The 13,657-nt window shown below is 55.2% G+C and overlaps 2 protein-coding genes across 3 annotated transcripts in view; one reads left to right on the forward strand and one right to left on the reverse strand.

The window, feature by feature from the left end:
- Positions 1-1,104: 1,104 nt before the first annotated feature.
- Positions 1,105-11,708, reverse strand: RASAL3 (RAS protein activator like 3). 2 transcript variants are annotated; one of them, XM_032867491.1, is made up of 18 exons: positions 11,622-11,708; positions 11,155-11,492; positions 9,239-9,369; positions 9,011-9,089; positions 8,843-8,904; positions 8,398-8,468; positions 7,460-7,586; positions 7,275-7,373; positions 6,285-6,827; positions 5,766-5,910; positions 5,363-5,507; positions 4,262-4,498; positions 3,965-4,166; positions 3,740-3,858; positions 2,489-2,885; positions 2,047-2,204; positions 1,458-1,521; positions 1,105-1,353 (listed from the first exon to the last, which is right to left on the reverse strand). In XM_032867491.1, the coding sequence occupies exons 2-18, from the start codon at positions 11,477-11,479 to the stop codon at positions 1,213-1,215; spliced, it is 3,045 nt and encodes a 1,014-aa protein (XP_032723382.1). In that variant the 5' UTR covers positions 11,480-11,492; positions 11,622-11,708; the 3' UTR covers positions 1,105-1,212. The 2 variants fall into 2 exon arrangements, with proteins under 2 accessions (XP_032723382.1, XP_032723383.1); XM_032867492.1 differs by lacking the exon at positions 6,285-6,827 and having other exon boundaries at positions 11,622-11,706.
- Positions 11,329-13,657, forward strand: part of LOC116873647 (cytochrome P450 4F22) — a 57,269-nt gene continuing 54,940 nt past the window's right edge. The window contains exon 1 of the mRNA XM_032867504.1: positions 11,329-11,414. The gene's annotated coding sequence lies outside the window, so the exon portion shown is untranslated. The remainder of the gene's footprint in view (positions 11,415-13,657) is intronic.

Consider the following 13,657-nt stretch of genomic DNA (forward strand, 5'->3'; position numbering starts at 1 on the left):
TGTCCAACCACCCATTCATCTCCCTACCCATTCATCTATCTAGTCAACCAATCAACTCTCCACCCATCCATGCAAACACCCATTCAAATGACCCATCCACTTCCCACTCCCCACTCATCCATCCACCACTCAACCAACATCTGGTCCTGTCAGCCAGTTAGCCACCCACCCAAATTCCCAGCCACTCGTCTGAATACCCACTCAACCCAGCCATCCACATCCCATCTACCTGCCCGTCCACCCACCACCCAAGTAAATACTTACATATCCAAACAACCAAGCAAGCATCCACCCATCCCTACACACATGCTTCCACCTGGCCACGCAGACTTCCATCCTTCGATTGCACATTTACTTGTCTCCACTAGAGTATAAGCTCCATGAGGAAAGAAGTCCTGTCTGCCCAGCTCCTTACTGTTTCCCCATTGCCTAGGTCAAGAGTCTCAGGAAATCCCAACAAATATTCATACAATGTCTATAACCACCTACTCAACTAACTCAAGGATTTATTTTCTACTGTGGTCCAGGCTTTCCTAGGCAGACACACCTATCCCAGCTAACTGTCTATTTACTCACCTACCAGGGCAAGTTTCCACCAAATGCTAACCTATTTATCTGCCTATTGCCCATTCACCCTACCCCTCGCCCACCTACGATTCAAATGCCCACTCATTTACTCAACCTACTCTCACAGAGCTTAATCGTCTCCACACCTACTCACCCCTTCCTTCATCTGCCTCCCAGATCCATGCTGTCCCTGTCGTGAGGGACCTTGTGTAGGGTTTGGGAGCCTAGGAAGATGCTCTAGGAATATGAGCAGAAATAGCTGCTTCCCCTAACAAGGATGAATTCCTTTATTGAACACCTTAGACAATGGGTCTTCTGCTGTGTAATAAACTTTAGATCCATTTTTCAGATGAGGAAATTGAGGATCTAAGAGAATAACAGTCTAAGGTCACACAGCTGGTGAGAATCTCCTTGTACTGTCCCTTCCATGAGACTTCCAATTAGGAGAGAAATTGGGAGACTTGAACGGTGGGAGGGGGATGCTTTCTGATTGGCCACACTTAGGGGCAAAAACAACAACAACAACAAACCAACATACATTTTACTAAAATCAAAATTTTACTGGATAACCTCACGGTGCCAGGCGTTGGACAAGCCTTTAAGACGGCTATCTGCTCCCAGACCACGTTGAACAGGGTGGGTAGCTCAAGTGGTATCTCCGTTGATGCAGGGTGGTTTGAGGGGTAGGGGCTGGCTCCGGGATCCCGACGTTCTGGGAAGCTGCAGGCCGTGGACCACATTCCTCAGCTGGGCCTGAGTACTCTCCATCTCAGCCAGGCGGCGCTCCTGGAGAGGCAGTGGCAATGGGCTCGGAGCCAGAGGAGGGTTGCACCCCAACCCTGCTTCCCTCATCCCCCAGATCTTCCCCGGGGCTAGGGCAGGGGACTCACCAGATTTTTAAGCCTGTGATCCTCACTGCTTGGAGCACCATGCCCTGGATCCCACTGCGGGGTCCTGTGGGGATCAGGGGCAAGAGGGGAGGGTCAGAGGCTGAGAAACTCTCCTCCAGCTCCTGGTTGGACAGCCAGGAATTCGGAGGCGGGGCTTGGGCGGAGGCGGGGTTTGTCCATGCAGCGGGGCGGGGCCTAGATAAACGAAGCCCGGGCTGAATCGGAGCCTAGAATGGCTGGGATGAGAGGAGACAACCAATTCTTGAGGGCAGGGCTTGGACCGTCCCGGATGAGGTGGTGACAGGGATGAAGGTGTGTCCAGTCTGAGAGGCCAGGGACCAGCCTGTTTGGGAGGGCCTGATTGAGGAGTAAGGCCTGGAAGGCAGGACTCGCCCCCGACCTGGGGTGGGCTGACCAAGGGGCGGGGAGAAACAGGTGTGTTGGGGGCGGGGCCGGAAGGGGGCGTGGTCTACCAGGAGTGATTTGCGAGCGATTGAGAGGCGGGGCCTGAATGAAAGTGGGGCCAGGGCAGATCTGATTACAACAGGCTCACCGCGGGGCAGAGCTAATGGAGGAGGGCGGGGCTCACCCTTCACGGAGCCTGGAGTCCAGGTCTTGCAGCTGGCCCTGAAGCTGCTCCTGCTTCTCCGTCAAAGCCCGGAGGTGGGTGCCCAGCGACTCCACCAGGCCGGACAGAGCCTTCTGTTCCTCGCGCAGGGCGGCCACCTCACGCTGCAGCTCTGCTAACTGCAGGGAGGGAACAGCTGTAACCTGACCCGTCGTCCCGCCCCATCTTCTCCCCGAAAAACTCTGACCTCCTTGTCCCCTGCGCTCTGCTTCCTCACTGCCCTGCCGGGTTAGGAAACCTCGCTCCCGTTTTACAGAGGAACAAATTGAGGCTCGGAGAGGGTTGCGCTAGGCCCGGGGTCACACAGCGCAGCGAGCTCGGCATTTGAACCCAGACCTGCCTGGCTTTCTGTCTTTCCAGTCCTGTCATTTCCTTCGGTGGGCAGACCTGAGCTGGACCTCACCTTGCCCACGGGTCGGTGCGTGCCCAGAGCCTGGTCTCTGTCCCGCGGCTGGTCCAGCTGGCGCTGCCACGGCACCGACGGCTTCCGAGGCAAAGATGCTGAGGCCCCCGTCCAGGGCCGACTTCGGGGGGCGGGCCCGGTGCGGAGCGAGCTTTTGGGTCGTGGCCGGGGCCCTGCAGAGGGGCGGCGACGAGCAGGGCGGCCAGCCGGGACGCTCTGTGTGCGCTGCACCGGCCGGGGCAGCCGGGGCGGTCGCTCTTCGTCTGGCTGCCGTCGCGCCCAACTCCCTGCGCCGTGAACGCCGTGAACGCTGAACGATTGGCTCTTGGAGATGAGAGGGGTGTGCTTGGGGAGATCCCGGGGAGCCAGGAAGCCTGGCTTCTCTCCTGCAGAGAAGCTGGAGGTGGAATGGGAGAGCTCAGATCCTTGGCTGGCCCCCTAGGTGACGCCCAGACCTACCTTTGACCAGAAATGACTCCACCTTTGATCTTTGACTTCTATGTGACCTTGGCACTGATGGAATCACATTTTGTTCTCTGACACTTTCCTGGACTTCTGACAATACAGTCCTCTCTGTGACCCTTGACATGACCATCTCTGTAAGCTCTGATTCCAATCTGACCCTGGGTTTGACCTCTGCTCACAGGGATACCCTCTTTCTTCTCTATCTGACCCCTTTTTTGTCCCTGACCTCTGACCTTAAGCTGATCCTGTATCTGCCTCCTCACAGACCATGGTCCCTGATCTCTCACCATATGACTTTACCTATAACCCTTGACCCCTTTTGGTCCTTGGCCTGACCTCTGCTTACCATATGAAACTGTCCCTGACCCTTGGTGGGGCATCTTAACATCTGACCCTGATCTAACCCCTGATTTGACCCCATCCACAACCTCTCACTGAAAACTGACCCTCATCACTGACCACAATGTCACTTTCTCTGTGTGACCCCAAAAGTGACCTCTCCCTAGCCTCTGCAATGACCCATCCTTACCTTGGACTGCAATCTGATCCAGTACCTGCCTTCTGACTATATTGTGAACCTCTCTCTGATCCCTTGGGGGACCCCTTCTCCAGCCTCTTACCTTTATGCAACAGTTTCTGACAGTGCATCCCAAGGTGACGGCTGCTCCTGACCCCTGATGTGATCATGTCTTCACCTCTGGCCCCAGTCTGACCCTGTGCTTGCCTTTGGTCCTGCTCCTGCTTTCACCTATCAAAACTGGGTCAGACCTGAGGCAGGCTGATTACCTGGAGTGAACTTGGGCTGGGGGTGGTGGGAGCCGCATCGGCACAGTCACAGGGACAGGCCGGCCCTCCTCAATGGCTCGCAGGATGGTGGGCAGTGGTTCCAGGCTGTCACGGGTTGCCTGATGAGGCATGTAGGAAGGATAGTAAGTAAGCTCTCTAGGACCATAGGTTCCCTGCCCTCTTGCCTCCCTGCCCCACATCCTGGGCTCTGGGATCTGGCTGTACCTGGTCAAGTTCAGCAAAGATGGTACAGAGCTGGGCATGCAGGACTGCCAGCTGGAGAGCTAAGTCACTGCTGCCCTGGTAGCCACTGGGTGCTGCATCCACATCCACCATGGCCACTTGGTCCAGGAAGTGTTGCATGGCTGGCCCATGATCCTCCAGAAAGCTATTCATGAAGCCCATATATGCCTCCTTCTCACCAAACCTGGGCAAAGGTCGGACCGGATGGGTCAGACCAGGCATCTGCCACCCCACTGCCTGGCATGTACCACCACCACCCCCCAGCCTCCAGGGACCTACGGGGCACTGTTGGCGAGGTTCTGGATGACCTTGGCGATCAATGTGAGGGCGCGGGCCGGGCCAGGTGCAGGGTGCTCTGGTGCCAGACCAAAGAGGCTGGGTGCCAGGATGGCAGGACACAGGAGGCGCAAGAAGAGAGAGGCGCACACCAGTCGGGGGCCCAGTGCCTCAGAGCCACGTGCCTTGCATGCTTCTCGCCAGCCTGAGAACACGGTGCCCAGCTCCGCTGGAAACCAGCTAGGGGAAAAGAGGCAATAGTCAAAGGGAGAGGGAATGGACATAAAGGTCATATTCATGTCAAGATCCTAAGGTCAGAAGTCAGGGATCACCTGCACTGTGGGTTCCAAGATTGGAGACATTGGGGATAATAATGCTTGGGGTCAGGATTTATGGTGTAGTTATTGTGGTGACTTTTGGAGTCAGTAATCTGGGAGGTGGGGATTCAGGTTCACATGGGGATCCAGTCCATGAGCTTGGGAGGTAGCTATAAAGGAACACGAGATTTGGGTACCAGATTACATAAAGTGAAGAAAGATGGGCTTGAGGCTACAGAGTCACCTAGGTTCAGAAATTATGGTATTGATGTCCCAAATGATGTGGGACTAGACATATGGGTTAACCTAGGATCAGAGTTTAAGAAATTAGAATCCCAGGTTTCTTGTGGTCAGTTGCATGGACTTTGGGGTATACAGTCATTTAAGATCAAGGGTCATGAGATTGGGGGTTTTAGCATCACCTGGAATCAAAGGTCATGATTGAGGTCCTATGTTAACTGGGGTCAGGTAGCATGGAATTAGGATATGGAGTCCCCTGTAGTTAGAGGACAAGGAATCGTGTCCCAGATTACTTGGGGTCAATAACCCCAAGCTGACATGACATGTAGAATGGGTTACCAGACTTAGCAAACAAAACTTCAGGACAAACAGTTAAACTTGAATTTCAGATAAAATGAATAGTATTTTAGTATAAGTATGTCCCAAATGTTGCATGCATCCCATATAACTGGACATTCTGTTTTTATTTGGCAACCCTATTTGGGGATCAGGGTTATTAGCACAGTGGCTGAGAAGTAGGACTAGGTGCTGGGGCCCTGATTCTTACTTGTAGGAGTGGATGATGTTTTGGAAGACTTCCTCACAACTGTTCCGCAGTCTGGTCTGGTGCTGTGGCAGCTCTGGAGCCGGGCACTTGCTGGGGTCCACCTCACAGTCCTCACTGGAGGCACAGAGACGCTGCACTACCTGCCCTGTAGTTCAGCACAGCCAGACAAGAGGCCGGGGCCATGACCACCAGAACCGATGACACTCAGCTTCCAAGTCTGTCTCCAAGCTTCCTCCGGAGACACCTAGCATCTCTGGGGGAGCCCCCAGTTGCCTCTAGGATTCCAGCATCCCCAAGGGTACTACCCACCACCAGCATTCAGGTTACCTAGGAACTCCCAGATCTCCCCCTTGGGGTTTCCTAGCCCACCCAGATGGCCTCTGACATCCACCCTCTGGCTCACCCAGAGTGGCTTGGAGGTAATCCTGCGCCACCAGCTTCATGTACTCATCAATGGCCTTCGTGGCCAATGTGTTTTCCCGGAATAGCAGCGCCTCACGGCCTCCACTGCGTGCCAGCTCTGCGGTGCCCAGGTCTGTCACCAGTGCCTGGGGACAGTGGGGTTTAGGTTGCGCCGGGAGCGGACTGAGCCAGGAGGGATACGAGCCCTTGGCCAATCACTCTCACCTGGGACATAGGCCCCGCCCCCTCCTAGCTGCGGCTCTGGCCGCGTCCTCTCTGCAAGGGCTCTCAAAGCCGGAACTTACAGCCCTCACAGCAGAAATTTAAATCTTTCCGCCCAGAGACTCAGTTCAGGCCCCGCCCCTCACAGCTGACATTCAGGACCCGCCCCCTCATGGTGCCCCGCCCCCCTCCTTGCCGCCGGGGTCCTGATCCACCGGTCCCCCCTACACTCTGCTGCCCAGAGCGTGCGATCAGTTAGCCTCTGGTCACTCGGGTCCGCCCCGTCGCAGCGCCGCACCTGCGCCCGGCCGGTGGCCTGCAGCACTCGCACCATGGCAGCCGCCAGCTCCTCCTTGGCCTGGGCAGACAGCGCGGGCTCCAGCGCCCCGCAGAGGCGCGCGTAGTGGAAAGTGAGGAACTCCGCCAGCTCCTTGTACCGCTCGGACGGCAGCACGCGCAAGCGCCGCGCCCGGATCCGCGCCCGCAGCGCGGCGCCCACTGGCGCCCCGAGCAGCGGGAACCAGCGCTCCAGACCCGCGGCGGGCGCGCGGGGGACTCCCAGCTCTTCCAGTGACAGTGCCACGCGGCCCAGCGCCGCTCCCCCCTGGCCGGCTCCGCGCAGCCGCAACGACAGGCGACGCGCCGGCGGCAGCGCTTCGAAGTGGAAGCGCTCGGCCCAGAAGAGCTGGCCCGGGCCAGCCCGCGGCGCTGTGCGCGCTAGTAGAGCGCCGTCCAGCCATAGCTCGGCGCGCACGCCTGCTGTCCCCGCCGCCGCTCGGGGCAGTCCCTTTGCCTCGTGCACCCACACGCTCAACCACGTCTCTTCCCGTTCCAAGTTGTCCTGCGGACCGGAGTGGGTTGGGGGAGGCGTCGGTGCTCCACGTGGGGCACCGTGCCCCCAGGGAGATCGCTGGGCCCTTGGGGAAAGACAGGGGCCACGGCGGTCTCAAGGCGGTTTGGCGAAAGCCCTCTAGCTTTTCAGTGCTCTCGCGGAGAGATCCGGGCTGCAGGGTAGCAGGAGCAGCCGCGGGGTGGGGACTTGCTGTTTGCCTGGTAGGCGGGGTTTTGGGTGCAACTAGGTCCCGGATTGAATAGAAGGGACCTGAATGTTTTACCAGGAGCTGGTAACAGATGGAAACTGAGGAGGGTCTCGGAGTGGTTGTGAAGGTGTTAGTCGGCAGGTGTGTCAAAGAGGCAGGGTTAGGGCGCGGGCGGGGGTTTGCTTTGGGGAAAGGAGTGGAGCGGGCTGTGAGCGGGGCTCCATGTCCAACTTATCTGCTGTACTGACCTGGCTGGGCTGGAAGTGGCGGCGAAGGTCCTCGACCCAGCGGTCTCTCTCAGCGGCGGAGCGGCAAGAGAAGCAGCGGCTCCCGCCGGTCCACGTTACCTGTTGGAGACGGGGTTCAAGGGTGCGGTTGAGGCCAAGCGTAGAACCAAAGGGTCGGGGTGAGGTGGAGAGTTGTCTGCATTTACCTGGAAGCAGTGGGGCTCCTCCAGGAGGCTGGGGTGCAGTGGCCAGACCCTCACATCCCGCTCAGCACCCAGGTCCAGCTCAGAGAGTGTGGCCAGCGACTCCCGAGATCCCAGAGCACTGGGGGGTCTGGGGAGGGGACTTTTGTTTTTGTTTTCGTTTTTAAAGATTTTATTTATTTATTTGACAGAGATCACAAGCAGGCAGAGAGGCAGGCAGAGAGAGAGGGAGAAGCAGGCTCCCCGCCAAGCAGAGAGCCCGATGCGGGGCTCGATTCCTGGACCCTGGGATCATGACCTGAGCTGAAGGCAGAGGCTTTATCCCACTGAGCCACCCAGGCGCCCCTGGGACGTTTAAACAAGTGGTCATTCTTCCCTCCTCGCCACTGACCCATCTCCTATAGCCTGAAGGGTGGAGGGAGACCAGGATGAACCTGAACCTAAATTGGGCTTGAACCCATCGCTTTTAGGATAAAAATTCAACTCCTCATGGTGGCCGGTGTGTTACCTTGTATAGTACAGTCCTTGTCACCTTTTCACCACATTTCCCTGCACTTAATCCCTTTTTCTGAGCTCCAGTCATCCTGGCCTTCTTTTTGTCACTTTGTCTGGCCTCTTGGCCTTTGTACTTGCTGTTTCCTAGCCTGGAATGCTTTTCCTGTCCATCTTGGCCAGGCGAACTTCCATCAATCCTTCAGATCTCAGCTCAGGGGTCCCTTTCCTGACACTCCTAGAGCAGGGTGTGACTTAGTTCCTAATTTAGAATCAGTGTGTAGACCCTGCCCCTACCTTTCAGTCGAATGGCGGCTTCGGCATTGCTCAACATGGGGCAGGACACTGAGGGGGCCGTTGGAGGTATTTGGTGAAGGTGGGAAGGATAGGCAGGTGAGGGGGCAATGCTGAATCCCAGAAGAGCCCCTCTGCCTCTCAGAGACTCTTACCCATCCCGGGAGGCACTGGCTCCGAGCTCCGACCTGGCCTTTTTCTTCTCTTTCAGCCGCTTGAGCAATCCCTGTGGGAAGGGGGTATCAGCTGGACAGAACCCTGTTCTCCGTCCTCAACTTCTCTCCCCCCACAATGTCCTGGATGGTCTGCTGGTTTGCGGGGGACCACAAGCTCAGGCTGTGTTAGCAGTAACAATAAAGGCAACCAACATCTCCTTTTTCTAAAGTGCCAATCCTGTGCTTTTCTGCATTCTCTGTTGACTTCTAATAAACAGCCCTGGGACCGGGTGGGGGGGGGTGGGATTCTCATTAGTTCCATTTGACTGATAGGGATACTGAAGCCAAAAATGGCCTGCCCAAGATCATTCAGTAGGAGTCCCCTTTCATCTCTGAGGGTCTGGGTGTCTTTGATCTCCCCTCCACCTCCCACTGGATGCCTTACCCGAACGTTGTGGACCTGGTTGGGGCCAGCAGCGTCTGGCTCAGTCTTTCCAGTGGTCCGATCTGTAGGTGGTCAGGAATGGAAGGTTGGGGGATGGGATCATCTTGAATTCTGCCCCACTTTGACATGCTCCCAAATGCCCTCGCCATCCACATCTCTGAAACTTACCTGGATCCCTGAGGTTTCCCATTGCTACCCTGATGCTGCCTTCAGAGCTAGCGCTCCCTGCCCGGGGCCGGCGTGGACCCTGTTGTTCATAAGAGTGAGTAGTTGTACAGGGGAGGCAGACAGGCAGACAGAAGGAGAGGCAGCCACTTTACATTATCCTCCCCACCCACTCTTCTGTCTCCTTCCCACCCTCTTCTCCCCTCCTCTCATCCCTGTGCCCCTTCTCACCTCCTCCTCACCCCCAAGCAGCACCAGCTTCCCATCGAGCAGGGTGAAGGCCCCAATGTTCCAGATGGGTACATCAGGTGTGGGGGCCTCAGGGATCTGTGGGGCAGGGGTCTCTGGCTCTGGCTCAGGCTCTGGGGAGAGGAGTAGGTGCTGGGGACCTGGGAGTCCTTTCTTTTCCCTCAGAGGACCCTCTCCATTCACAGAGGCTCATCGGGTTTCCCTCCCAGGTGTCTCCTCTCCCCCCACTCCCACACCCCAGTCCACTGGCAGCCATGTCAGGCTGCTGTTGGACAAGTTTCCACCCCTCTTTTGTCCTTGTTCCCACAGGCCATTGGTAGTGGACACATGGGCCATGTACTGTGTTTACTGCTCCACATGCATTCTCTCATTTAATCCTCCAAAAGCCACTCAATGGCTATTGCCCCCATTTTGCCAAGGAGAAAACTGAAAAACAGAGAGGTTGAGTGACTTGCCCAGGGTCATACAGTTTGTGAGTGGCTGAGCTGGGCTTCAGACACAAGCATTCTTCTCTTAACCAAGACAGTAGGTAGGTAGGTAGGTCCAAGAGGTTAAACAAGACAGCATCCTTGGTTCCTTACACAAAGAACTAATCTAAGGTAGAAAGCATTCCAAGTTTGAGAAAGGAATAGAAAAAAGATCCGGGTAGGGAGAAGTGGTGGTGCAATGGGACAAGGAAAGCCTCCAGAGATGGTAGGTTTGTGCTGGGTCTTGACCAGCAGGTTGGATTTTGACAGAGATGGAGGGGACTAGGGCAGGAACAGCTTGGGCAAAGGCTCGGAGATGGCAAGGCCCAGAAAAAGCAAGAAGGGCCCATAGGGCTCAGAGGCTAGAGGGGGAAGATCCAGGATGAGACTGGTACAGAACCTTAGGTGCCAGTTAGAGAACTGGAGGAAATGGGGAACCACAGGAGGTGTTTGAGCGGGGGAGGAGCAGTCCTGCTTTTTGGAGAACTCTCTGGATCCTATGGAGTGGGCAATACTGGATACTCTGAAGGGGGCTGAAGGGATGCCTCTGCAGAATGGGAATACGAACAGTGAGAAATGAGCTTTTGGAATAGATGAGCTGAATCAACCCTCCCAGATCACCTGTCTGTCCTACTGTTTTCCCATCAGGGGAATAAATACTCCACTTGTCAATAGGTCACTTAAAACTTGCTGGGCCCTGGGCTAGTGCTGCATTCCTGAACTCCAGTCTTCAAGGCATCCCTTTCTCTTCTAGATCCCTTGTGGAACAGCCCCATCTGTCATTTCTGGTTTAGTTGTTTACTGTCTGTTATACCCACTACACCGTGAGTTACATGGGGCAGGAAGTTTCATCTGTTTTGTTTGCTGCTGTGTCCTTAGTGACTAAATCAAGGCCTGGCATGTTGTAAATGCTCAACAGACCTCTGTTTGAATGAATGAATGAATGAATGAATGAATGGATATGAGCAAATGAAATAATATATGCTTTAAGGTAGGGATTATGACCCCCATTTAACTGATGGAGAAGCTGAGGTTCAAAGAAGTGAAGAAACTGAAGATATGGAGGCCAGAGAGCAGAGGTGGATATCCAGGCAGGATAGAATGAGCCTGGGCTCATTCTCATATGAACAGAGACCCATTGAGGAGAGACCCACTGGGGCCAAGAGCCATTTGGCACCTGGATGGTACCACCTTCCATCTCTTCCCTCTCCCTTCCCCAGATGGACCCCCAGCCCACAGGTCCCTGGCCACTCCCCTCACCCCCCAGTCCCTGTGTGAGGGGGAAGAGGGAAGAGGGCAGCTGGGCCCCAGCCACTTCCTGTTGGGCTTTTGCACTCCCCACAACTTCCTGTGTCTGTAGGGCTGATGCTCAGGAGGCAGACAAAACCTAAGCATCCGGCCTCCCCGCCCGGGGAAGGGGGAACCATGTACCTTGGGCCTCTGGCTCTGGTCCTGGCTCCAGCGGCGGGCTCTTATGCCTTCCCCAGAGGGTCTTGGATAGCCTCAGGCGGCTTGTACGTGACTCCTTGGGGGGCGCAGAGAGGACACGACGGAAGAGCGAACGAGAGGCAGGCTGGCTGCTGACTCCGGGCTCCTGGTGGCTTAATGCCCGGCCCCAGCCTGCAAGTCGGCCCCAGCGGGAGCCTCCGGCTACTTTCTCCCCATCGCTCCCTGTGTGCCAGCGGTAGGAGGTTAGCGGGGAGGAAGCTGCTGCCGGCTGGGTTTGGGAGGTCTTGCATGGTGATGGTGGGTCCATGGCGGGGATTCTCCTGGGGGACAAGGGGTTGACAGTTCTGCCCAGTGTGTTCCCACATGCTGTCTTCATCTTGACCCCCTCCCCACTCTCAGCTCCACCCCCAGGGAACCCCTTCAGTGGCCACATGCCCTCTCTCCCTTACCTTGATTTTCTGGCCAGCCCCAAAATCAGCAGCCGTCTGCGCCCTGCCTGGCTTCCTCCCGCTGAACGCAACTCCACGTGACCCTGTCTCTCCCACCCCACCCCACAGCCAGGCTGGGAGGGCAGAGTGGGGGCAGGATGCGGGAGGCAGAGGAGGTGACAGAGCAGGACCCAGAATCTCTCATTGATCTGGAGGCAGCAATGCCTCTCTCTGAGCCTCAGATACCTTCTCTGCAGAATGGGTACAGACTGACCAGGTGCTGCTGAGAATACAGGGCACCTGGAGCGCCCCTCTGCTGCTGGTCAGAGTGTAGATCAATTTACCTAAGTTGGAAAATTGGCATGATCTCCTAACAGTGACCATACACCCTTCCTCTGGTCCAGCGGTTACAGTGCTAGGTATATACCCAACAGACAAGCCCACTAGCACTCTTTGTGATAGTCCCAAACTGGATGCCACCCGAGTGTCCGTCTACTGTGGAATGGGTCAGTTGTGATCCCATCTGCAGTGAGATACCATGCAGCAAGGAAAGGAGCAAACTGCTGGATGATGGATTGAACCCGGATGAATCACAAACGGTGCACAGTAAATGCCTTGTGGTCCCTTTTATATAGTCGCAAAGGAGGCAAAACTGTGGAACAAGTCAGGATGTTAGCTTCCTTTGGAGGAGGGTAGGGGAGCATGAGAGAAGGTTCTCAGCACATATATATTTGTTTGTTTTGTTTTGTTTTTCCTACTGGTGGTGAAAGTCACATAACAAACTCAACATGTCCTCTTTCTTGAACTGGGTGAGTCCTTGTTACAAGGGTGTGTTCTGTTGTGAAAATTTATTGAGCTGTACAGTCCAGTGCACTTTGTCTGTATCTTCCTGTATCTCTGTTATACCTCAGTAAGTGTTTACTTGTAAAAAGAGGTGGGCAAATGCTGTTCTAAGAAATGAATGAGTCAGCATGAGATTCAGCCGAATCCTGGCCCAGGAGTGGGTTCCAGTGCCAGCTGGTCCTTTGCTCACTGTGTGACCTCAGGCGAGTCACTTCCTCTCTCTGAGCCTCGGTTTCCTTATTTGTACAACAAGATGAAAATATTAGCTCCAGAAGGTTCATAATGGGAGTCTTTGTTTACTCAATAAATGTTTCCTGAGTGCCCATTATATACTAGGTGTCGGAGAAGCCACAGGGAACTGAACAAACTTGGTTCTTGCCCTCCTGGAGCACACAGTCCAGTGGGGGAGAGAGATCCTGAACATCAATGTAGGGCATTCCTAGCTGGTGAGGAGGACTTGGAGGAAAATAGAATGGAGCAGAGACTGAGGCTAAGTGGAAAAATCCAGGAGGACCTCCCTGCAGAGGTGACACTTGTGGCACAAATCATAAGGAGTTGACCATGGCATGAGCATACAAGATAGAAGGAACAGTTTGTGCAAAGGCAAGGGTGACCAGAATTCACAGGATAGGGTGGGTAGGACCACTTTCATGGGCATGTGGTCTGGGTAGTCATCGAGGACCCACATGCTTAGACAGGTACCATACTGCGTTTGATTTCATGCTTTGCTGTTGTTGTCTTGAAGTTCCTGCTTTTTGAACAAGGGGCCCTGCATTTTCATTTTGCCCCATGCCTTACAAATTCTATAAACTGTCCCAAGGAGTAGGGCCTTCCATGAGGGCCAAGACCTTTTTTCCTGGAGCTGGACATGTTCACATAGATGCACACGCCTTAGATATGCCCGCCTCCTTCATGCTGTTCTCAATCCATTCACTGCCCACACGTAGAGTTTCCCCATGTTCCGATGTATCCCTGAGTCTTTCTCACTTCACTGAATACTGATCCACTCCCACCTCCCTGCATTTTTGCTGGAGGTCTTTCTCTGGTGAGGGAGTCTACTCTACCCATACAATCTGCAGCCCCAAAGTGCTGGAGAATTAATACCTCCTGGAGATCAGCCCTTAACCAAATGATGATGAGGTTTGGGGGATCAATACTCCAGCTCCCTTGGATCAGTATGACTCTGAGGTGTGTGTCTTATTGTCCCCCAGAGG

The sequence above is a fragment of the Lontra canadensis genome, unplaced genomic scaffold (assembly GCF_010015895.1).
Source record: "Lontra canadensis isolate GAN:19392208 unplaced genomic scaffold, GSC_riverotter_1.0 scaffold35, whole genome shotgun sequence".
NCBI lineage: Eukaryota > Metazoa > Chordata > Mammalia > Carnivora > Mustelidae > Lontra > Lontra canadensis.